This window comes from Aquarana catesbeiana, linkage group LG11 (assembly GCF_042186555.1).
Source record: "Aquarana catesbeiana isolate 2022-GZ linkage group LG11, ASM4218655v1, whole genome shotgun sequence".
NCBI lineage: Eukaryota > Metazoa > Chordata > Amphibia > Anura > Ranidae > Aquarana > Aquarana catesbeiana.
In genome coordinates this window covers 225,211,483-225,236,730 of record NC_133334.1, presented here as the reverse complement: position 1 = coordinate 225,236,730, position 25,248 = coordinate 225,211,483, and the positions used below count along the sequence as shown (strand labels likewise).

The 25,248-nt window shown below is 45.6% G+C and overlaps 1 protein-coding gene and 1 long non-coding RNA gene across 2 annotated transcripts in view; one reads left to right on the top strand and one right to left on the bottom strand.

Annotated features, from left to right (window-relative positions):
* Positions 1 to 731: 731 nt before the first annotated feature.
* On the bottom strand, positions 732 to 18,252 carry LOC141112519 (uncharacterized). The gene is made up of 3 exons (XR_012236613.1): positions 18,071 to 18,252; positions 7,941 to 8,001; positions 732 to 1,305 (listed from the first exon to the last, which is right to left on the bottom strand). It is a non-coding gene; the product is annotated as an uncharacterized lncRNA (long non-coding RNA).
* A 49-nt stretch (positions 18,253 to 18,301) lies between these two features.
* ATP6V0D1 (ATPase H+ transporting V0 subunit d1) overlaps positions 18,302 to 25,248 on the top strand; it is a 133,304-nt gene continuing 126,357 nt past the window's right edge. The window contains exon 1 of the mRNA XM_073605424.1: positions 18,302 to 18,593. Coding sequence (XP_073461525.1) covers positions 18,464 to 18,593 — 130 coding nt within the window. The 5' untranslated portion in view covers positions 18,302 to 18,463. The remainder of the gene's footprint in view (positions 18,594 to 25,248) is intronic.

Here is a 25,248-nt window from a genome sequence, read left to right as displayed (position 1 = left end):
ATAGAAAGTATTCACATGGGACAATAGGATCCTTGTCCCATGCAGGGCCATGTTTATCTGGCATGGGGATGCACTGGATTTCCATGAATCCCTAGGCATGCCCATTCATGTGTATTGGGACACAGTGGCTGCACGGACACAGCCGCTGCTCCCAATACAACATCTGTGTGGCTGCTGGTGTGTTTGAGGCCATGCACCCGCACTGATGTCACTATGGGAGCAGCGGCGGTGTCCATGCAGCCACTGTGTCCCAATACATATGGATGGGACTGCCTTACACGGGGTGAAAGAAACACCTGTGCATCCCTGTGCTGGTAAAACATGGCCCTGCATGGGGCAAGGTTCAAATTGCCTCATGTAAATGAGGTATTAAGGTATTAAGTACTATGAAGATGCTTTTTTTTTTTTAAACTATGAAGATGCTTACATTTACCAATCACATGTTGCTAATTTTAACTAGACTGATAATACATCAAGGAAAGAGAGATAAGGGAAGTTGGAAAGCTTAGATTCAGAAAGCAAGATCGGTAGGGAGCTGTATGTAAGTATGTTATAGTGCAAAAATGCTGTGGTAGGGGAGAAAGGCCTGGAAATCATAAGTGCATTAAAAATCCAATTTAACCTTTAATAAGATAACTAAACATAATCTCAATGTAATTACATTTATTTATGTTGATGATTTAACCCCTTATGCATACTGTACATAAGAAATAAAAGTTATTATATAAAGAAACAAGAGCTGTAAATTATTTTTCTTATGTGACCTTTTCTCAAATCCAGGCCTAAAGCCTCATACACCTGATCAGATTTTCCACAGACAAAACCTTGGACTTTTGTCTGAAGGGCGTTGGCCCCAAACGTGTCTTGCATTCAAACGGCACACAATTGTCGGCCAACAAACACGAACGTAGTGACATACTACCTGGTTTTTCAGCTCTTTAGCGCCATCCTTTGGGCTCCTTCTGCTAATTTCGTGTTAGTAGAAGTTTGGTGAGTGTTGATTCGCGCTTTTCATTTCACGCTTTTCAGTTTGTTTCTGAACGGCCGTTCGTCAACCAGCCATGTTGTGGAATCGGAGGAGATAACGTGTTATTTATTATTGGCCTTGGAGTTATTGCTTTGACCCAAGTCCAGTCCAGGAGGAGGAGGATTTCTTGGACCAAAAATTGGTTGCTTTATTAATCGTGACCAATTATGTCATATGCCTTTGCTGCGGGAGCTCCAGGAGAATAATCCAGATGATTTTCAGAATTATCTCTGGCTGACGGACCCCTGCTTTTACCAACTCTTGGCATTGTTGACCCCCTATATTAAGAAGCAGGACACATTCATGAGGCTCTTATTTTATTTTTTGGTTGAATAATGATTTGATTTGGTATATTTTCTATATTTTTGGATGCATAGAATGCACTTTTTTGGTTAAGTTCTATTAGCAGATAGCATGTCATTTAATTAGACATTCATTATTAGACATTTAATGCACAATAAAAAAATTATAGAGAATAATACTTGGCTATGTGTTTTAATTCAAATGACAGTTTGGGAGTAGGCAGTTACATTTTAAAAAATACAATGTAAAATTAACAAGGGACACCAACATAGTTGGTGATAATGGTGTTGTGGTAACTTGTACCAAAAAAAAATAAAAAAAATAACAAGCATAATAATATTATTCTTGATATCACTAGAAAAAAAAAGCCTTCGAAAATGTGTTTGCAATAACTCCATCAGTATCACCAGCAAAGCAGCTTCATTATTATCCCATTAAAGAAGAAGATAATTGTGCGCTGCATTTCGAGATTTCATAATTTGCCACGTCACGAATGTTAATTCTCCATTACAAACGCTAGTTTACAAGACCGACCGCTTCTGGCTCGTCCTTGCTTCCGAGCATGCATGTTTGTACTTTGGACTTTTGTCTGACGAACTTGTGTATGCGCGCTCGGAAAATCCGACAACAGACATTTGTCCGCGGAAAATTTTAAAGCCTGCGTTCAACATTTGTCCGCGGAAAATCCGACAACAATTGTCCGATGGAGTGTACAAACGGTCAGATTTTCCCCCCAACAGCCATCACATCACACAATTACCGTTGGAAAATCCGATTGCGTGGCTTAAGACCACAGAAATCAGTTTTTTTATGATAAGTGGATTTTAAAAAACTGCCCATAAAAAGTTATTATTATACAAAAGCAAGGAGGTGAATGAAGATTTCAGCTTCTATTACAAAGTTAAAAGTTTACTTTTTGGGTGGGACCCAAACAGGACCCACATTTTTGGGCAGAACCCAAATCTATTGTTCATTAGGTCTGGTTTACACAACTTCAGCTTGTAAATGCTAGTTTAAGGCTGGGTTCACATCTGAGCATGCAGTGGCTCACAGCAGGAGTCCGGTGCGGCTCCGTTCACTGTTTCAGGTCCGATTTCAGCCCGAATTTTTGGCTGAATTCGGACCTGAAACGGAAAGACGCACAGGACTACTGTGCAAATCGCTCCATAGAGAGCTGGTCACAATATCCAGCAGTGCGAATTGGATGCAGGGAAACCCAGAGGCGGCTCTCTAATTAGGCAAAGTAGGCAGTCGCCTAAGGCCTCTCACTCCCAGGGGCCTCACGCCCGCCTAATTTGTCTACCGTGTGTGGGAGTGAATGTCCCCTGGTCGGCGCCCTCAGAAGATTTAATGCATGGCAAAAGCCCACGGTGCGCACAACTAGTTTTTCCCGGGCCACTTGAGCACTGCCCGAGAGCCCAGGATCACTGAGTGGCTCCATGTATTCCCCTCCTCCGGCTCTTCCCCTTCTGCCGCGCTCTGAGAATCTCCTGCCATGTGCAGACAGTGCTTGGATAATACCCGCAGCGGCTGAGCAGCTCCCTGATCCGTAATGGAGGACCTGCCAGAGTTGGTACCTGCCGATCATCGAATCTCAAGGTACTACACATGACACTCCTGTCAGACACTAACAGCATCCCATGTCGGGCGCCACGAAAATCACCTCTGCCAGCCGCCTGTGTTCTCACTCACACACAGAACAGTGCACTGATGATATGTATGCCGTCCAGCATATGATGCCACCTACTAACCCCTGTCATCATCATTATCCTTGTACTGGAATCACACCACCCTACCTCCTGTCACACTTCTTATCACCCTCCCTGCAGCCCTCTGCCAGCTTCCTACCACCCCACCCCCTGTCATCTTCATCCCCTCTGCCAGCTTCCTACCACCCCACCCCCTGTCATCTTCATCCCCTCTGCCAGCTTCCTACCACCCCACCCCCTGTCATCTTCATCCCCCTGCACCCCCTGCCAGCTTCCTATCACCTCCTGTCATGTTCATCCCCCCTGCACCCCTCTGCCAGCTTCCTACCACCTCACCCCGTCATCTTCATCCTCTCTGCACCCTTCTGCCAGCTTCCTACCACCCCACCCCTGTCATCTTCATCCCCCTGTACCACTCTGCCATCTTCCTACCACCCCACCCCCTGTCATCTTCATCCCCCTGCACCCCTCTGCCAGCTTCCTACCACCCCACCCCCTGTCATCTTCATCCCCTCTGCACCCCTCTTCCAGCTTCCTACCACCCCATCCCTGTCATCTTCATCCCCCTGTACCCCTCTATTAGCTTCCTACCACCCCACCCCTGTCATCTTCATCCCCCTGTACCCCTCTGCCAGTTTCCCACCACCCAACCCCCTGCCATCATCATCCCCCCTGCACCCCCCTCCCAGCTTCCTACCGGCCCACCCTCTGTCATCTTCCTCCCCCCTGCACCACTCTGCCAGCTTCCTACCACCCCCTGTCATCTTCATACCCCCTGCACCTCTCTGCCAGCTTCCTACCACCCCACCCCCTATCATCTTCATCCTCTTTACACCCTTCTGCCAGCTTCCTACCACCCCACCCCCTGTCATCTTCTTCACCCCTCTGCCAGCTTCCTACCACCCCACCCCCTGTCATCTTCATCCCCCTGCGCCCCTCTGCCAGCTTCCTACCACCCCACCCCCTGTCATCTTCATCCCCCTGCGCCCCTCTGCCAGTTTCCTACCACCCCTTCCCTGTCATCTTCATCCCCCTGTACCCCTTTGCCAGCTTCCTACCACCCCTTCCCTGTCATCTTTATCCCCCTGTACCCCTCTGCCGGCTTCCTACCACCCCACCCCTGTCATCTTCATCCCCCTGTACCACTCTGCCATCTTCCTACCACCCCACCCCCTGTCATCTTCATCCCCCTGCACCCCTCTGCCAGCTTCCTACCACCCCACCCCCTGTCATCTTCATCCCCTCTGCACCCCTCTTCCAGCTTCCTACCACCCCATCCCTGTCATCTTCATCCCCCTGTACCCCTCTCTCAGCTTCCTACCACCCCACCCCTGTCATCTTCATCCCCCTGTACCCCTCTGCCAGTTTGCCACCACCCAACCCCCTGCCATCATCATCCCCCCTGCACCCCCCTACCAGCTTCCTACCGGCCCACCCTCTGTCATCTTCCTCCCCCCTGCACCACTCTGCCAGCTTCCTACCACCCCCTGTCATCTTCATACCCCCTGCACCTCTCTGCCAGCTTCCTACCACCCCACCCCCTATCATCTTCATCCTCTCTACACCCTTCTGCCAGCTTCCTACCACCCCACCCCCTGTCATCTTCTTCACCCCTCTGCCAGCTTCCTACCACCCCACCCCCTGTCATCTTCATCCCCCTGCACCCCTCTGCCAGTTTCCTACCATCCCTTCCCTGTCATCTTCATCCCCCTGTACCCCTCTGCCGGCTTCCTACCACCCCACCCCTGTCATCTTCATCCCCCTGTACCCCTCTGCCAGTTTCCTACCACCAACCCCCTGTCATCATCATCCCCCTCTTCATCACAATCCCCATGTCCCTGGTATCCTACCACCCCAACCCCTTGTCATCTTCAACCCCCCTATACCCTACCTCTGACATCCTATCAACCTCCCTCCTGTCATCAACATCCCCATGTGCCCCACCTCTAACCCTACTCCTGTTATCATCATCCTTATCTTCACCCCCCTGTACCCCTCTGCCAGCTTCCTACCACCCCACCCCCTGTACCCCACCTCTAGCATCCAATCATCCTATCCCCATCATCCTTATCTTCATCCCCTTGTTCCCCACTGCCAGCTTCCTACCACCCCACCCCCTGTCATCTTCATCCCCCTGCGCCCCTCTGCCAGTTTCCTACCACCCCTTCCCTGTCATCTTCATCCCCCTGTACCCCTCTGCCGGCTTCCTACCACCCCACCCCTGTCATCTTCATCCCCCTGTACCCCTCTGCCAGTTTCCTACCACCAACCCCCTGTCATCATCATCCCCCTCTTCATCACAATCCCCATGTCCCTGGTATCCTACCACCCCAACCCCTTGTCATCTTCAACCCCCCTATACCCTACCTCTGACATCCTATCAACCTCCCTCCTGTCATCAACATTCCCATGTGCCCCACCTCTAACCCTACTCCTGTTATCATCATCCTTATCTTCACCCCCCTGTACCCCTCTGCCAGCTTCCTACCACCCCACCCCCTGTACCCCACCTCTAGCATCCAATCATCCTATCCCCATCATCACCATCCTTATCTTCATCCCCTTGTTCCCCACTGCCAGCTTCCTACCGCCCCATCCACTGTCATCATTCTCCCCCTGGTGGTGGGTGGGGGCAGCACCCAAGAGCTGATCCAAAAATCGGCTGGGGTCGCGACATCGCTGGATCCCGGGATACGCAAGTGTCCTAATATTAAAAGTCAGCAGCTACAGTATTTGATGTGGGGGGGGGGGGGCTGGACCTCCTCTTTAATGAGTTTGCATTGATTTCAACATGCACGGAGCACTTTGCACATGCTGAAATCAATGCAAACTCATTAAACAGTCCTCATTCAGTGAAAGTTTATGTACTGCAAAGTTTGAATTGATTTCAGTATGTGCAAAGTGCTCCATGCATGCTGAAATCAATCCAAACTTTGCAGTACATGAACTTTCCCTGAATGAAGACTGTTTAATGAGTTTGCAGCACAGATTACTTTATTGCAACAAGATCTGTTGAGCACTTATATGTGATTGGCTGCTTGGCACACATTACAAAAGTTTTGCCGTCAGGAGCCGCGGGGATTTGTTGCCACAAGGAGCCGGTGAGAGGAACCGGGGAACACCAAGTATATGGGGCAGTGTATGACTGCATGGAGGGGGGAGGTCATGTATGACTGCATGGAGGGGGAAGTAATGTATGACTGCATGGAGGGGGGGAGGTAATGTATGACTGCATGGAGGGGGAAGTAATGTATGACTGCATGGAGGGGGGGAGGTAATGTATGCCTGCATGGAGGGACGGGGGTTGTGTATGGGAGAGCCTCAAATATATAGGGGGGGAGGTAATGTATGCCTGCATGGGGGGGGGGGGGGGGGGTAGTATATTAGAGAGCCTCAAATATATGGAGGGGGGAGGTAATTGACTGCATGGAGTAATGTATGGGGGGGTAATATATGACTGCATGGAGGGGTTGTTAAATGGGAGAGCCTCAAATCTATAGGGGGGTAATGTATGCCTACATGGAGGGGGGGGGGGTGGTGTATGGGAGAGCCTCAAATATATAGGGGGGGTAATGTATGACAGCATGGAGGGGGGGGAGTAATGTATGACTGTATGGAGTAATGTATGGGGGGGGTAATGTATGGCTGCATGGAGGGGGGGAGTAATGTATGATTGCAAGGAGGAGGGCAGTGTATATGAGAGCTTCAAATATATATATATGTGTGTATGTGTGTCGGGGGTTAATGTATGGGGGAACACTGACTACTTGGAAAGCATTCTATGTATGGGGGGTGTCCATTGACCCAATCGGAGGTGTATCCTGAGAGCCTTGTACAGCTTGCAGTGAGGCCAGCCGTCTCTGGATCTCATCCGAAGATTTATTTTAGCTTTGTGGAGGATCCCAGCGCTGGAATCCTCCATGATTCTGGGCCACCCCAGCCCTCCCTGGTATAATTAGGGGAATGATGATGATGAGATCCTCCTCCTCCTCAACAGACCCCGCCCCGGGAGACAATACAGTGTAGAAAGCCGCACGGAGGAGGGTAGGCGGAGCATAAGGCTCCGTCTTCGCCAGTAAGATTACGTGCAGCCGGTCTGGCCAGTCGCTCCGCCCCCCTTGGCCAAGCACTGCATACTGCCCATAATATATTTACAAGTGCTGCGCTATAGCAAGCCGGCCGCTGTATTCGTTCGGAGTCAGCCATGGGAGCAGACGTTTGGGAAGATGGGTCTGGGTGGGGGGCTTTTTCTTGTGCAGGGGCTAAAAAACAGCACTAGATTACAATGCTTGCAGGGCAGCAAATACATTTCTAGGTTCCAAGTAGTGAGGACATTAACCACTTGACCTCCAGAAGGTTGACCCCCCCCCCCCTTTCATGACTAGGCCATTTTTTGCGATACAGCAACTGACAATTGAGTGGTCGTGCAAAACTGTACCCAAATAAAATTGATGTCCTTTTTTCCCCCCTACAAATAGACCTTTCTTTTGTTGGTATTTGATCACTTCTGCGTTTATTTTTTGCCCTATAAACAAAAAAACAAACAAAAAAAAACAGACATTTCAGAAAAAAAAAATCTAATTTCTTCATAAATTTAGTCCAATATGTATTCTGCTACATATTATTGGTAAAAAAAAATCCCAATAAGCGAATGTTGATTGGTTTAATAAAAGGAGTTCTGATGATATGAAATTCCCAGTGTGCCACATGCCATAGAAACAGGAAAAAGAAGAAGACCCCTAGGAGTGGGACTTTTAGGGCACTACAAAAATAAATCAATAATATATAAAAAAATATACATAATTTATTGAAAAGTATGTCATAGACAAAAATACTGAACATGGTCATGAAGACTAGAAAAGAATAATATATACAACAACTGTAGATACAATATCCTGTACCCGACACGTTTCAGAGCTGAATGTCCGTTCTTGCATCAGGGATTAACAGGATGTATATAATCTATAAAGTTCAAATACAAACAGTCAACAGTGAGTTTAAACATTTCTCTAGTCACATACAAATATGAGAGAGACATATATGTTCAATAACTCACATCTGGTAGATAGAAATGCCTCATTATGAAAAAGCAGTTGTTTCTGGAAATGTGTGTGATGGTGAAAAAATTAGGGGACTCTGCCCAACCTAAACCAAAAATTTGAGAAAAGGGTCTGGGCGAGTCCTGACCCTTTTCTCAAATTTTTGATTTAGGTTGGGCAGAGTTCCCTCATTTTTTCACGATCACACATATTTCCAGAAACAACTGCTTTTTCATAATGAGGCATTTTTATTGCAAATACTTATCATAAAGCAGACACAAAGCAGACATAGTTGATGGAGACCTCATGTGACAGTGTTTTTAATGTGAATATGGATTTTCTCATCCATATACAACTGAACCAGGTGTGAGTTATTGAACATATACAGTGGGGACGGAAAGTATTCAGACCCCCTTAAATTTTTCACTCTTTGTTATATTGCAGCCATTTGCTAAAATCATTTAAGTTCATTTTTTGTCCTCATTAATGTACACACAGCACCCCATATTGACAGAAAAACACAGAATTGTTGACATTTTTGCAGATTTATTAAAAAAGAAAAACTGAAATATCACATGGTCCTAAGTATTCAGACCCTTTGCTCAGTTATTAGTAGAAGCCCCCTTTTGATCTAATACAGCCATGAGTCTTTTTGGGAAAGATGCAACAAGTTTTTCACACCTGGATTTGGGGATCCTCTGCCATTCCTCCTTGCAGATCCTCTCCAGTTCTGTCAGGTTGGATGGTAAATGTTGGTGGACAGCCATTTTTAGGTCTCTCCAGAGATGCTCAATTGGGTTTAAGTCAGGGCTCTGGCTGGGCCATTCAAGAACAGTCGCGGACTTGTTGTGAAGCCACTCCTTCGTTATTTTAGCTGTGTGATTAGGGTCATTGTCTTGTTGGAAGGTAAACCTTCGGCCCAGTCTGAGGTCCTGAGCACTCTGGAGAAGGTTCTCCTCCAGGATATCCCTGTACTTGGCCGCATTCATCTTTCCCTCGATTGCAACCAGTCGTCCTGTCCCTGGAGCTGAAAAACACCCCCACAGCATGATGCTGCCACCACCATGCTTCACTGTTGGGACTGTATTGGACAGGTGATGAGCAGTGCCTGGTTTTCTCCACACATCCCGCTTAGAGTTAAGGCCAAAAAGTTCTATCTTGGTCTCATTAGACCAGAGAATCTTATTTCTCACCATCTTGGAGTCCTTTAGGTGTTTTTTTAGCAAACTCCATGCGGGCTTTCATGTGTCTTGCACTGAGGAGAGGCTTCCGTCGGGCCACTCTGTCATAAAGCCCTGACTGGTGGAGGGCTACAGTGATGGTTGACTTTCTACAACTTTCTCCCATCTACCGACTGCGTCTCTGGAGCTCAGCCACAGTGATCTTTGGGTTCTTATTTACCTCTCTCACCAAGGCTCTTCTCCCCTGATAGCTCAGTTTGGCCGGATGGCCAGCTCTAGGAAGGTTCTGGTCGTCCCAAACGTCTTCCATTTAAGGATTATGGAGGCCACTGTGCTCTTAGGAACCTTAAGTGCAGCAGAATTTTTTTTGTAACCTTGGCCAGATCTGTGCCTTGCCACAATTCTGTCTCTGAGTTCTTCAGGCAGTTCCTTTGAGCTCATGATTCTCATCTGCTCTGACATGCACTGTGAGCTGTAAGGTCTTATACAGACAGGTGTGTCTTTCCTAATCAAGTCCAATCAGTATAATCAACCACAGCTGGACTCAAATGAAGGTGTAGACCCATCTCAAGGATGATCAGAAGAAATGGACAGCACCTGAGTTAAATATATGAGTGTCACAGCAAAGGGTCTGAATACTTAGGACCATGTGATATTTCAGTTTTTCTTTTTTAATAAATCTGCAAAAATGTCAACAATTCTGTGTTTTTTTTGTCAATATGGTTGCTGGGTGTACATTAATGAGGAAAAAAATGAACTTAAATGATTTTAGCAAATGGCTGCAATATAACAAAGAGTGAAAAATTTAAGGGGGTCTGAATACTTTCCGCCCCCACTGTATGTATATTTATGCATTTTAGCAAGTGCTGCACAAACTGTTGGCCCAAAGTAAATCCTGAATAGTCATATTGTACTCTACACACGTGTAACTTTGCTAGCAATTTTCACCACCCCATACATACTTCATAGCTCCCAACTGTCCCTGATTTCGAGGGACTGTCCCTGATTTGGAGCAATGTCCCTCTGTCCCTCATTCCTCCTCATTTGTCCCTCATTTTGGTCTGATCTATATAGATGTATATAAAATCCACTTTTTATCTATCAAAAAGTGTTTTCCAGCGCTAAACATTTCATCTGATTTTTAAATTGCTGCATTTGTAAATTCTAAAAGCCAATATAAAGGAAGAGTAGTGGTAAATAAAGCACTTGTGGGTTGAACCAATCTTTTTTTTTTTTACACAATTCTCCTTTAAGGTGGTGTGACAAGGGGTGTGTCCTATGCCTGCATACTTTTGCTGATAGGTGTCCCTCATTCCCATCTCAAAAAGTTGGGAGGTATGCATACTTGTCTAGTTTTTTGTTGCCTCATCCTGGTGTCGTTCACATGTCACCCCATCAAAATTTCATCATTCACAGAAAATGCCACAGATGACAGAAAATGCCACAGATGCATTCCCTGCATTAGAATAAAAATAAATTTAAAAAATGTTTACGCAAAAAAGGCTCGAGATGCAGAGTTCGTCACACAAAACAAAAACTTTGTGTGACAAACTCTGCATATCAAGCCTTTTTATGTAACAGTTATGTACTATGTTGGGGGTGTAAAGTATCTATATGAAAATACAGCAGCCATTATCTACAGCTTCTGCCCAGCAAGTTCTTTCTATTGCTTCCATTGGCGCTCTCTCCTCTGCCCTCTGATTGGATTGGATCTGCACTGCGGGAGGGAGAAGAGGGCAGGAGTGGGGATTACGCAGAGCTGCTCCCGGTCACACGGGAGTCTTTGAACACAGCAGCCAGGCTGGAGGAGAAGTTTCTGGCTTCTCCAGGTTCCCTTTATAACTTCTTGCACAATGGGACTGTTTAAAGTGAACGGACAAGGGCAAGCCTCCATAGTGTTAAACCATAAATATTAGATATAAACAGTGAAAATTGCACTTATAGCATACCTCCCAACATTTTGAGATGGGAATGAGGGACACTTACTTGCAAATCTATGTAGGCATAGGACACACCCCCTGACACACCCCCTTAAAGGAGAATTAACCCAAAAAAAGGTCAATTAAGTCCACAAGGACTTTTTTTTCAACTCCTATTCCTTTATATTGGCTTTTTACATTTACAAATGCAGCAATTTAGAATTTAGATGAAAGGTTTAGCACTGGGAAACACTTTTTGAAAGATAAAAAGTGCATTTTATATACAACTATATGGATCAGACCAAAATGATGGACAAATGAGGAGGAAAGAGGGACAGAGGGACATTGCTCCGAATCAGGGACAGTCCCTCAAAATCAGGGACAGTTGGGAGCTATGCTTACAGCAATAAACATGTAATGGAGCTTTAAAAATCTGCCTGTCCGGGACGCCCTGCGTTCTACAGACCGAAGAATACAAAACCTGAAGTGACGCAAGTGGCTCTTTTTTTGCGTTTTTGGGAGCGATTTGTAAGCTGAAAAAAAAATCTGAAAGCTCCTCACTGCTGCTAAAGGCTGGCACAAAAATGCTATTATGAGTATTTTTCATCCAGCGTTTTTCTGGCATTTTTTTAGCTTGTAGTGTTCACGGAGCCTTAAGCTGGATGGAAGTCCGTGTGTTTTTCCCTCCTGATGGGTTTTTCATTGAAATCAATGTAAGCTCATCAATGAGCCCGCCATCGTGTTGCAATGCACATTGTATTGGGTGTCACCACATATCATAACACTGTCAGCCGCTGCAGTGGCTGTCTCACTGCATATATACTACAAACACCCAATGTTAGCATTTCATTCATCACCTGAGCGTCTCACTTGCCACTGTCACCTGCCACCAGATGCCATCAGGTGGCCCTCTTTATGTCAGGTGTTTACAGTCGATTCCCTCATTACATCAGGCGTCCCCCCTCTTCATCACCAGTAGCAACGCCACTGGCGATTTTGTCCCTGCACCATTTACAGAAGACCAGCTCATGGAGGCCGAAGGGAGGAACCAAGAGCCCGAGCCTGGGTTCCGCATCTTGTTTCTTCCTCACGATAGCTGGTCTTCTGTAAAATAGTGGCAAGAGGAGACTGTTAACGAATGTTGGCTGTGCACCTCTAGCGGAGGTGGAGAAAAATAGTTAAAACTCCAAATTCACGGGACAAGACCCAGTTAGACCAAGAAAAATGTCTAAATACCAGTAATGTGGGACAGTTGGCAACTATGCTAGAGCTTAGTTTTTATTTTTCACTTATGACTTACAGCTCTGGGTTTCTTGGTGTGAATCATGATTAGCATGCTATCTGCATGGAGTTTGCATATTATCACTGAACTTGCATTGCTTTTCTCTGGGTACCTACCCTGTGTTTGGGGGTCCACAAATGAAAATGGCCATAGCATCCATATCCCTTTGTCTACCCCCTGTCTCTAGCATGTACGTTCTATGATTGGCTGAGAGCTGTCAATGTGTTGGGAGTGCCATGCGCACGCACATAGGTTGCTGTGTAGGCATATTTGTGGCAGCTGCATGTTGTGTGGTTGAATAACAATACAAGACTGAACAAATGTTGCTTTGCTTTCGAGAGGAGGGGCTGTTTAGATGTAAAATTATAAATTCAAAATTATTATGGTTCAATCACATAAGCTTCTCACCATAGTTTACAGACACCATGCTGTGTTTTGTCTCTCCACCATTGACACCGAAGCAGGCTAAGGATATGGAGTGGTTTGTATCTTGAACAACTTTTTAACTCCTTCAGTTCTTGATAGGCCTCTTGGGGCACTATTCCAATCACTGACACCAATAATGGGGGCCTAATTACATTTGATTACAACAAAGATGGGGCCCTATTCCTCCCACATACACCAATGATGGGGCAATCTTTACTGCAACTGGACACCAGGACATTTTCTATTCCAACTAGCCAAAGTCCAGGCCCCCTAAAGTCAGAAGTATAGTAAACTGGCCCATTGTTTGGGTACCCCTGGTCTAGATGAATGACAATCTTCAGACAGTATGGATTGGAGTACTTTATTTTTATTTATCACAGGCAGGAACGCTAGTCAAATGTATTTATTTTTGCATTTTACAGTCAAAAGTAACAGTAAGCAGGCGGATGTACAGTCTTGTCTGATATCGCTCACAAATTTCTAGTGAGCGATGATAGTTTAGTCCCCTTTCACAAGATCAGATTCGCCTGTCCATTTTCTGGCAGATCCAATTGGCCCAACCATTAATTTCGATGGGGGGGTGGATGTCATGTGTCTGCTGATACCCACCGGGCATCCGTTTCAACAAGATCCACTAAAAACAGACAAATGGCAATACATTTACCATCTGTCTAGCAAGTTGGACGAAAAAGGACAAGTGGTGCTTTTTCATCCAATCTCCCCATAGAGAAGAGCGGTATGGAGTGATCTCATAGGAGGAGGTTTGTTGTGGATGGAGAAATTTGATGGAGGTATGTAGTAGATTTGGTGAGATTGAGGGTTGTAGTGGACAGGGAGAACCCCCAACTGCAATAGATTGAAACCTCTATCAGCTAGCAGACACAATAGGTCTTAATTTACAATGGGACTGCATTCTAGCAGCATACAATGGGAAATACATTTGTCTAGTTTATCCTAATAGAAAAGTCATAAGTAAAGAATACATGTCCCAGCTAGGTCATAAACATGAATCACGAGTCTTGATTTCCAGAGTCTGTATGTCTAAGGGTTTCCCCAGTCACTCATCTACCAAAGAGTAGTGGGTAAGAGGCCTGATCCTTATCTTTGCCAAACGTCCCTGTCCTGGGTAGGTTTGTCACAATGATGATGCCTTTAACACAAAATGTTTATTTTATGCACACAAATGGAACTCTGTTTTTGGTTAACCACATAATTTTAACATTTACTGAGGTTGGTTGAATTGTCACATGGATTCCCATGTGAGCAGTAACGCCACGTCAAGGCTTCAACCCTTGTTACTGACCATTCACACACCTTTCACCCATTCACCCACACCAGTCTCTCACACACACACACCACAGTCTCTCTCTCTTACACACACACAGTGACACACACACACACACACAGCCACTGCAGCAAGACAGCCACTGCAGCGACACTGCCACTGCAGCGAGAGAGACTGCCTCTGCAGCAAACTAGACAGTCATTGCAGCGAGACAGCCACTGCTGCGAGACATTGATCAGATGTTTATTTGTAATAGATTGTATGTGTTTAGCAGGATTAAATTGCAACCCCCCTCAACCTGAACTTATAAATTAGCATTGGAACGTATAAATTATCGTTCTGCTGTAGCTGTGTGTGCTCCCGCCGCAGTGTTTGTATTGTGATTTGGAACATGCCTTAAATCTTTACGCCGTAACTTTGCCGGACCCAGAAATCCGCTCGTCTGTATGCTAGTCCGATGGACAAAAAACGACGCTAGGGCAGCTATTGGCTACTGGCTATCAACTTCCTTATTTTAATCCGGTGTACGTCATCACGTACGAATCCGTCGGACTTTGGTGTGATCGTGTGTAGGCAAGTCCGTTCGTTAAAAAATCCGTCAAAAGTCCATTAAAAGTCCGTCGGACCAGTACGGTCGAAAAGTCCGACCATGTGTACGCTGCATAAGTGAACTTCTCTCCTTTTTATCTGCTTTCAGGTGTGATTTTTATATTGCCCACACCTGTTACTTGCCCCAGGTGAGTTTAAAGGAGCATCACATGCTTGAAACAATCTTATGCCTCGTTTCCACTTAGCGGATCGGTTCGGGTTGGTACAGTTTGAATGGCCTAGAATGGTCCTGTCTATTCTGGTGAGCGTTTCCACTGCAAGTGGGACCACAAGGGGCCATACAGGGTTTAGAAAAAATGCCTCAGCATAGCACAGCAGAGGGTTTTCTGTCAGCCAATCAGTGGAATGTATCGTAGCTCCGCCCTAACCGAACCGTTCCATTTTCTATGGCCCCACATCTGAAGCAGGACCCTGAATGGAGCGGTATGGTTCGGTCGTATGGGCCGCTTTCATAATGGAAACACCCAAAATAGCGTACCGTACCGTACCGTACCGAACCGAACCGATCCACTCAGTGGAAACGAGGCATTATTTATCCACAATTTTGAAAGTGGTGCCATGAATTTTGACCAGCCCATTTTTGGAGTTTTGTGTGACATTATGTCCAATTTGCTTTTTTTCCTCCTTTTTTTGTTTTGTTCCAATACACACAAAGGGAATAAACATGTGTATAGCAAAACGTGTTACTGCAATACTTTTCTGTGAGAAATACTTGATTTTCTGGAAAAATTTCTGGGGTGCCAACAATTTCGGCCATGAATGATATATATATATATATATATATATATACACACACACACACATACACATACATACACACGTGTGATTCTGCACTACCACCTATGTGGCGCGCACCACTGGTAGTCTGCTTATGCTGTGATTAATCACAGCAGAGGCCGATCTCCTGGTTCCGGGCACTGGATGTTCACTGGCACCCTCCGATCATCATTAACCACTTCAGCCCCGGAAGAATTTACCCCCTTCCTGACCAGAGGACTTTTTGCGATTCGGCACTGCGTCGCTTTAACTGACAATTGCGCGGTCGAGCGACGTGGCTCCCAAACAAAATTGACGTCCTTTTTTTCCCACAAATAGAGCTTTCTTATGGTGGTATTTGATCGCCTCTGAGGTTTTTATTTTTTGCGCTATAAACAAAAATAGAGCGGCAATTTTGAAAAAAAAACGCATTATTTTTTACTTTTTGCTATAATAAATATCCCCCAAAAATATATAAAAAACATTTTTTTTCCTCATACGTATTCTTCTACATATTTTTGGTAAAAAAAAAAAAAAAAAATCGCAATAAGCGATTATTGATCGGTTTGCGCAAAAGTTATAGTGTTTACAAAATAGGGGATAGTTTTATGGCATTTTTATTAATATATATTTTTTTTTAAATGGCGGCGATCAGCGATTTTTATCGTGACTGCGACATTATGGCGAACACATCGGACATTTTTGACACATTTTTGGGACCATTGTCATTTATACAGCAATCAGTGCTATAAAATGCACTGATTCCTGTGTAAATGACACTGACAGTGAAGGGGTTAACCACTAGGTGGCAGTGTAGGGGTTAAGTGTGTCCTAGGAGAGTGTTTCTAACTGTCAGGGGGATGGGCTGTGTGTGTGACGTCACTGATCTCTGCTCCAATGACAGGGAGCAGAGATCAGTGACACTGTCACTAGGCAGAACGGGGAGATGCTGTTTACATCAGCATCTCCCCGTTTTTCCTCCCCGTGAGGCGATCGCTGGTATCCCCGTGGCGATCGAGTCTGCAGGACCCGCGACCCGACTCACGGAGCTTGCTGCCAGCGGTGCGCGTGCGCCCGCTGGCCGCCTCTTAAAGGGCAACATATAGGTACGTGGTTTTGCCTGTACGAGCCCTTCTGCCGCAGTATATCTGCGTGAGACGGTCAGCAAGTGGTTAAAACACACAGAATGGAGCTTTGCCTATGTAAACAAGGCAGATCTCTGTTCTGACAGAGAATAAAATCCATCACTTTCCCTAGTAAAAGCAACACATACAGTAAACAAAAACACTGGCTAGGCACACAGTTAATCCTTTGAATGCCCTAGATGTTAACCCCTTCCTAGCCAGTGTCATTAGTACAGTGACAGTGCATATTTTCAGTACTGATTACTTTATTAGTGTCACTGGTTCCCGCAAAGTGTCATTTAGCATCCGATTGTCCGCCGCAATATTGCAGTCCCGCTATAAGTCACTGAACGCCGCCATTACTAGTATAAAAAAAATTCCTGTATATATCCCATAGTTTGTAGACGCTATAACGTTTGCTCAAACCAATCAATATGCGCTTATTGGGATTTTTTTTTTTTACAAAAAATATGTAGTAAAATTCATATTGGCCTAAATTGATGGAGAAATTTGACTTTTTACATTTTTTTATTGGTTATGTTTTATAGCAGAAAGTAAAAAATATTTTTTTTTTCAAAATTGTCTGTCTTTTTTTTTCTTATAGTGCAAAAAATAAAAACCGCAGAGGTGATCAAATACCACCAAACAAAAGCTCTAATTGTGAGAAAAAAATTTACATAAATTTTATTTGGGTAGAGCATTACATGACTGCGCAATTGTCAGTTAAAATAACGCAGTGCGGTATCGCAAACAATGGCCTGGTCATGATTTGAGGTAAATCTTCCGGAGGTCTGGAAGTGGTTAAATGCGCCTATTCATGCATTTTGTGCGTACACATACATGTGAAAAAAAAAAACTAAAACCTTTTAGCTCTTCTTGGATTGTGTCATATGTGCGGGTTCTTCATGTAAAAATACCAGCTGATTTATACACAGCACAGGTTTACGTTAAGGATGAGCTCCGGCGTGTTCGCACAGCCCACGTGTAGAGCTCGCCAGGAAGTGGGCACGGCGGAGCGCTAATCACAGGCAGTGAGATATTGTCCCGATGTGTGGCTGCAGAGATCGGGAAATGTCTCCCTGCCTGTGATTAGCGCAGCTCAGCGCCGACTTTCTGGCGAGCTCTACACGTGGGCTGTGCGAATACGCCGGAGCTCATCCTTAGTTTACGTGTACACAGGTCCATTACAAACAATGGGCTGCATTTACATCAGTAAAAAACACGCCTCAGTGCCTATAAACGTGGAATTTTAGGAGTCTGTGTGCAAGAGGCCTAATTCATGTTGCATGCATATGTGTTTAGACAATGTCCTGAACTGAACAAGGCCTATATATATATATATATATATATATATATATATATATATATATATATATAACATCCTGTGTTCTGACTTCACTGGCTGTTTACCTGCTCCAAGTCACTGAAAAACAAAGAAATTTGCATTTTCTGGAGGTCTGTAATGGCTGCCTCCCACCTCCCTAAGAGCTTTCCACCTATTACAGCAACTGCAGACATTACAGGAAGAATGTAGCTCATGCCATCAGCACAGCTCCACCTGGCGACTTCCTGCATTCCAAGCCTCTTTCTGATTCCATGGCGTCAGCAGGAAGCAAATCCACTCATTGGTTCTTCCTCCAATTCTACCTTCCCCCCCCTACATGACACCAGGCTCGTCATGTGACAGGTGGTGCTGTGTTCACGTGACCCCTCCCGATTCTCCGGGTTCCCCCTGGCCGGTGTAGTGACGTAATTATTCCTCTTTTGCTCATCCTCTGATACCGACCCGTCCCCGCCGCCAACATGATGTCCTTCTCCGAGCTCTACTTCAATGTGGACAGCGGCTACTTGGAGGGCTTAGTCCGGGGCTTCAAGGCCGGGGTCCTCACCCAGGGGGACTACCTGAACCTGGTGCAGTGCGAGACCCTGGAGGGTGAGTGATCGGGTCATATGGGGGGAGGGGCTACAATATTCATTCTGAGAGAATCTCCCTTCACCATCAATTTACAATGTGGCAAAATCCCCCCTACAGACAGAGGTCACCCACCCACATCTCATACAGAGCCATTCATTTATGTCATGGTGACCCCATATCATTCATCACTTCCTGGTGACCCCATCAGACCACCCAGTTCATCATACAAATTCATTCATTTATGTTAGGACCCCTCCTCATCCTCATGGGGTGACCCCATACCTCTTACATCATTCATCACTTCCTGGTGGCACCATAACACCACCCACATCTCATAAAGATCCATTCATTTATGTCAGGGTGACCCCATACCACTCATATAATTCACCACTTCCTGGTGACACCATACCATTACCCACATCTTATACAGAGCCATTCATTTATGTCACGGTGACCCCATACCACTCATATCATCAATCACTTCCTGGTGACCCCATCAGACCACCCAATTCATCATACAAATTTATTTATGTTAGGACCCCTCCTCATTTTCATGGGGTGACCCCATACCTCTTATATCATTCATCACTTCCTTGTGACACCATAACACCACCCACATCTCATAAAGATCCATTCATTTATGTCAGGGTGACCCCATACCACTCATATTATTTATCCCTTCCTGGTGTCACCATACCATTACCCACATCTCACACAGAGCCATTCATTTATGTTATGATCCCTCCTCCTCATGAGGAGACCCCCATGCCTCTCATATCATTCATCACTTCCTGGTGACCCTATAGCACCACCCACATCTCATACAGATTCAATCAAGACAGGATCCAGCGTCATTGTGAGGTGACCCCATACCTCTCATATCATTCATCACTTCCTGGTGACACCATAACACCACCCACACCTTTAGTGTTATCTCTTATGGCTCCTTCCTATTACAGAGTGACCCCACATCTATCACATCATTCCCCACTCCCTGGTACCCCATACCATCAACCCGATCGCCATGTTATTTCTCAGGGACCTCCTCATCATATTGAGGTGACCCCCATTCCTCTTATGCCGTTCATCACTTCCTGGTGACCCCATACCACCCTCCATATGCATTCATGTATGTCATGACCCCTCATCATCATGTGGTGAGCCCATAATTTCATATCATTCATCACTTCCTGGTGACCCCATACCATCCACCAGATCTCCCTGATTATTTATCAGGGCCCTCCTCATGGGGTGACACCATGCCTACAATCCCATTAATTGCTAACCAATGCCCGTACCATCACCCACATACCTCTTATGCTAGTCATCACTTTCTGGTGACCCCCATACCATCACCCACATCTCCGATCTTTTATGTCAGGACCCCTCCTCATCGTATGGAGGTGACCCCCTTGCCTCATACCATTTATTACTTCCTGGTGACTTCATTCCACCACCCACATCTCATACAGATCTATTCTTTCACATCAGGACCCCTCCTCATCATCGGGTGACCCCATACCTCTTATATTCATCACTTCCTGGTGACTCCATATCAACCGCTGGATCTCAGTGTTATCTGTTATGGCTCCTCCCTGCTACAGAGTGATCCCACATTTATCATTTCATTCATGATCTCTATGTTATTTCTTAGGGCCCTCCTCATCATAGGATACCCCCATTGCTATCCTACATTTTATTACCTCCTAATAGATCGCTTTCATGGAGCAGTGATGACCCGTGGCATTAAGTGCATCCGGAAAGTATTCCACGGCGCTTCACTTTTTCCACATTTTGTTATTTACAGCGTTATTCCAAAATGGATTAAATTCATTTTTTCCTCAAAATTCTACAAATGATACTCCATAATGACAATGTGAAAGAAGTTTGTTTGAAATCTTTGCAAATTTATTAAAAAAAAAAACTAAAATGAAATCCCATGTACATAAGTATTCACAGCCTTTATTCAATACTTTGTTTTATGCACCTTTTGGCACCAATTACAGTCTCAAGTCTTTGTGAGTATGATGCTAGACGCTTGGCACAGCTATTTTTGGGCCGTTTCTCTTATTCTTCTTTGCAGGACCTCTCAAGCTCCATCGGGTTGGATGGGGAGCGTCGGTGCACAGCCATTTTCAGATCTCTCCAGAGATGTTCGATCAGGTTCAAGTCTGGGCTCTGGCTGGGCCACGCAAGGACATTCACAGAGTTGTCCCATAACCACTCCTTTGTTATCTTGGCTGTGTGCTTAGGGTCGTTGTCCTGTTGGAGGATGAACCTTCGCCCCAATCTGAGGTCCAGAGCGCTCTGGAGCAGGTTTTAATCAAGGATATCTCTGCACATTGCTGCATTCATCTTTCCCTCAATCCTGACTAGTCTCCCAGTTCCTGCTGCTAAAAAAACATCCTAACAGCATGATGCGTCCACCGCCATGCTTCACTGTAGGGATGGTATTGGCCAGGTGATGCTCAGTGTCTGGTTTCCTCCAGACATGACGCTTGCTATTTAGGCCAATGAGTTCAATCTGTGTTTTATCAGACCAGAGAATTTTGTTTCTCATGGTCTGAGAGTCCTTCAGGTGCTTTTTGCCAAACTCCAGGTGGGCTGTCTTGTGCCTTTTACTGAGGAGTGGCTTCAGTCTGGCCACTCTACCATACAAACCATACAAGGCTGATTGGTGGAGTGCTGCAGAGATGGTTGTCCTCCTGAAAGGTTCTCCTCTCTTGGAATAAGGCTGTAACATAACAAAATGTGGAAAAAGTGAAGCGCTGTGAATACTTTCTGGATGCATTGTAATCTCAATGTCTTCTGTCAGCATCCTTCTTCATCATGGAGTGACCCCGTGCCTCCTTTGTTGTTTACTGGTTACTCATGCCATCATCCAGGTCTCAGTTCTGTCTGTCAGTCCCTTCCTCAGGATGGAGTGACACCATGCCTATTATCTCATGACCGCTGGCATCATTCAGATCTCTGTGTCACTATTCTTATTGTGCCCCCATGCCCCAGCCTGGTAGGTACCTTTCACTGGGTGTTGACCCAATGTCATCATTCGAAGCTCAGAGCCATGTGTCAGGGTCGATTGTCATCATGAGGTGACCCCAGTACCTATCAACTCACTCACTGTCTCCTGCAGTTTGCTTTTCCACTGAGCGCTGACAAGCTCTAACCTTCACATCTCAGTATCTTTTATCTGGGTCCATTGTCATCATTGATATCCTACCATTCATGGCCTCCTGTTGGATACACTTTAACCACTTGCCTACTGGGCACTTACACCCCCTTCCTGCCCAGGCCATTTTTCAGCTTCCAGCGCTGTCGCACTTTGAATGACAATTGCGCGGTCATACAACACTGTACCCAAACACATTCTTTATCATTTTCTTCACAAAATAGAGCTTTCTTTTGGTGGTATTTAATCACTGCTGGGTTTTTGTTTTTTTTTTACCAAAAAAAAGACCCAGAATGTTGAAAAAATTTTTTGTTTTGACTTTGTCAGTTTCTGTCAGTAAATTTTGTAACTAAGTAATTTTTCTCCTTCACTGATGGGCACTGATAGGCTGAACTGGTGGGCATTGATGAGGTGGCACTGATTAGGTGGCACTGATGAGGAGGCACTAATATGCCGCACTGATGGGCACTGTTGGGCGGCACGGATATGCGGTACTGATGGGCATTGATGGGTGACACTGATGGGCATTGATTGACAGCAGTGATGGGCATTGATGGGCAACACTGATAGGCGGCACTGATAGCCAGCACTGACTAAAATCGCTAATGGGCACTGATTGCTGCCACTGGTGAGCACTGATTGGTGACGCTGTTGGCACTATATTGTAATCAGGGCACTGATGATCAGTGCCCTAATTACATGTGTGAAGCGAGGAGCGCCGATTACCGGCATCTCCGTGTTTTACATGTGACCGGCTGTGATTGGACACAGCCGATCACATGGTCAAAGAGCCACGGACGCATGTCCTAGCAACACGGCGCCATGCCGTGCGCGAGAGCGGCCAATCTGGAACGCCGTCATATAAAGGCGTCCCAGAACAAGAGCCGAGCCGCACCACCACGGCGGGGCGGGCGGCAACTAGTTAATGACTTATGTCGTCTGTCCGAGTCCCTCCTCATTGTGGGGTGACCCCATTATCTGTCTCTAAAGTCAATGGGGGAGATTTACTAAAATTGGAGCACTCTGGTGCAGCTGTGCATGGTAGCCAATCCGCTTCTAACTTTAGCTTGTTCAATTAGGCTTTGACAATAAAACTTTGCAGCTGATTGGCTCCCGTGCAGAGCGGAACCAGATTTTGCACTCTCCAGTTTTAGGAAATCATCCCCAGTGTGTCCTGCTGAATCTCCTAACCAAACAGTGATCTAATGTCAGGGTCCCTTTTCACCATGTCTCCTCCCCACCTACATTTTTCATTCAACATCCAGTGGTTCCTTTCCCAGTTATTGCTAAACTTCCATCATTCAGAATTTATACAAGCCTGTCAGTGTTCCCTCCATCCTCAGCTGGACCACCCAGAGATCACCAACCCCATTACAGGTGGTCCCCGGGATACAAACATCCGACTTGCAAACAACTCCTACTTACAAACGGAGAACAGCAAGTGAGAAGAAATCTACCCTTAGGAAGGGAAATTCACTCCTGTATGTCATCATGGGAAAAAGGTGAATCCACTGAAGATTTATCACCAATCCTTGTTTCCACAACAACCCAAAATTGCTTACTGGGCACTTAAACCTCCTTCCTGCCCAGACCAATTTTCAGCTTTCAGCACTGTCACTCTTTAACAATTGCGCGGTCATGCTACAGTTTACCCAAATGAAATTTTTATCATTTTTTTCACACAGATAGAGCTTTCTTTTGGTGGTATTTAATTGCTGCTGGGTTTTTCATTTTTTGCTAAATAAAACAAAAAGGGACCGAAAATTTGAAAAGCAAAAAACAAAACTGTTTCATTGTTTGTTATAAAATTTTGAAAACGGGTAATTTTTCTCCTTCACCGATGGGCACTGATAGGCACCGATAAGGTGGCACTGATGGACACTGGTAGGTGACACTGATAGGCAGCATTGATCTGTGGCACTGATTATTAGACAATGATGAGCATTGATTGGCGGCACTGTGGGCACTGGTAGGTGGCACAGTGTGCACTGGTAGGTGACATTGGTGGGCACAGCCGCGGCTTTCTGAGTAAGGGACTGATGTCCCTTTGACAGAAGCGGTGATCGGCTTTTTTTTCCATGTTAGAAAAAAAAAAATACCAATTACCGAGCTTCTGTTTACATCACGTAATCAGCCGTCATTGGCTGACAGCTGATCACGTGGTAAAAGGCTGGGATCAACCCCTTACTTGGATCTGTGATAAGCCGAGTCTCATAGACTCTGTGAACACAGAGTGCGCAGCGCCACCCGCAGGGTCAAGCAGACTGCGCTTGCTTGGGAGGACATCCATCCTATGCATTAAGGTGAAAAAAAAACTGGAAGTCACCGGTCTGCCAGCCCCCCCCATTTTACTTACTTGACCCCCTTCATCTCTTCGGGGACGCGCTGCCCCTCTCTCCACGGGGTCCCGGCTCTTGATTGAATAGATTGATGGCAGCGCAGCCATTGGCTCCCACTGCTGTCAATCAAATCCAATGACCTGGGGGGTGGGCCCGAGTCTGGCATTCGTGTCTGTGGACGCAAATGCTGGACTCGGGAGTGCGCCCGCAAGGTAGCCCCCTCGGGACATCGCTTCTCCTAGGGGGTTATCTGATGCAGGGAGGAGCCGCAAGAGCCTCCAAGGGGACCCCAGAAGAGGATGTTCAGGGTCGCTCTGTGCAAAAGGAGCTGCACAGTGGAGGTAAGTATGACATGTTATTAAAAAAAAATAAAAAACCTTTACAATCACTTTAAAGTAGAACTATGGGCAAAACTTTTTTTTTTTTTTTTTTTTATTATTTTGGATCGAGTAAGGGAGAGACATAATCCCTGTCAGGTTATTTTTTGCCATCTGTGTCCCATTGGGGAGATTTTCCTTTACTTCCTGTCCCATAGCCAAACAGGAAGCGAGAGGAAATCTCTCCAAATTAAAGTATAAAGGCCCGTATGCATGATCAGAAAATCTGAAGTTAAATTTCGTCCAATGAACGATCTGACAATTTTCTGATCGTTAGTATGCTGCTTTTGACAGCCAATTACAAATTTTCGTCAGACAAAAACTGGATGTGCAGGCTCCAAAATTTTTGTCTCATGTGACCACAACGTCCGATTTTGTTTTCATTAGTACGGTTTTCGACAAAAAAAAAAAAATCTGAGGAGCAAGACTACGCATGCTCAGAATTGAAAGAACACGTACAAAACAATTCAACACATTACGTCACTTCTGATGTTGAATTGTTTCGTACAGAAATTTTCTGATGGTGAGTAACCTCTTCACATTCGATTTTGAGTCTAGCTTGCAACAAAAAACTGACCAAAAATTGTCCAATAATCTGATCGTGTGTACAAGGCTTAAAGCGGAGTTCCACACAAAAATGGAACTTCCGCTTTTCGGAACCCTCCCCCCCTCCGGTGTCACATTTGGCACCTTTCAGGGGGGAGGGGGGTGCAGATACCTGTCTAAGACAGGTATTTGCACCCACTTCCGGCATAGACTCCCATGGGAGTCTATGCCTCTTCCTGTCC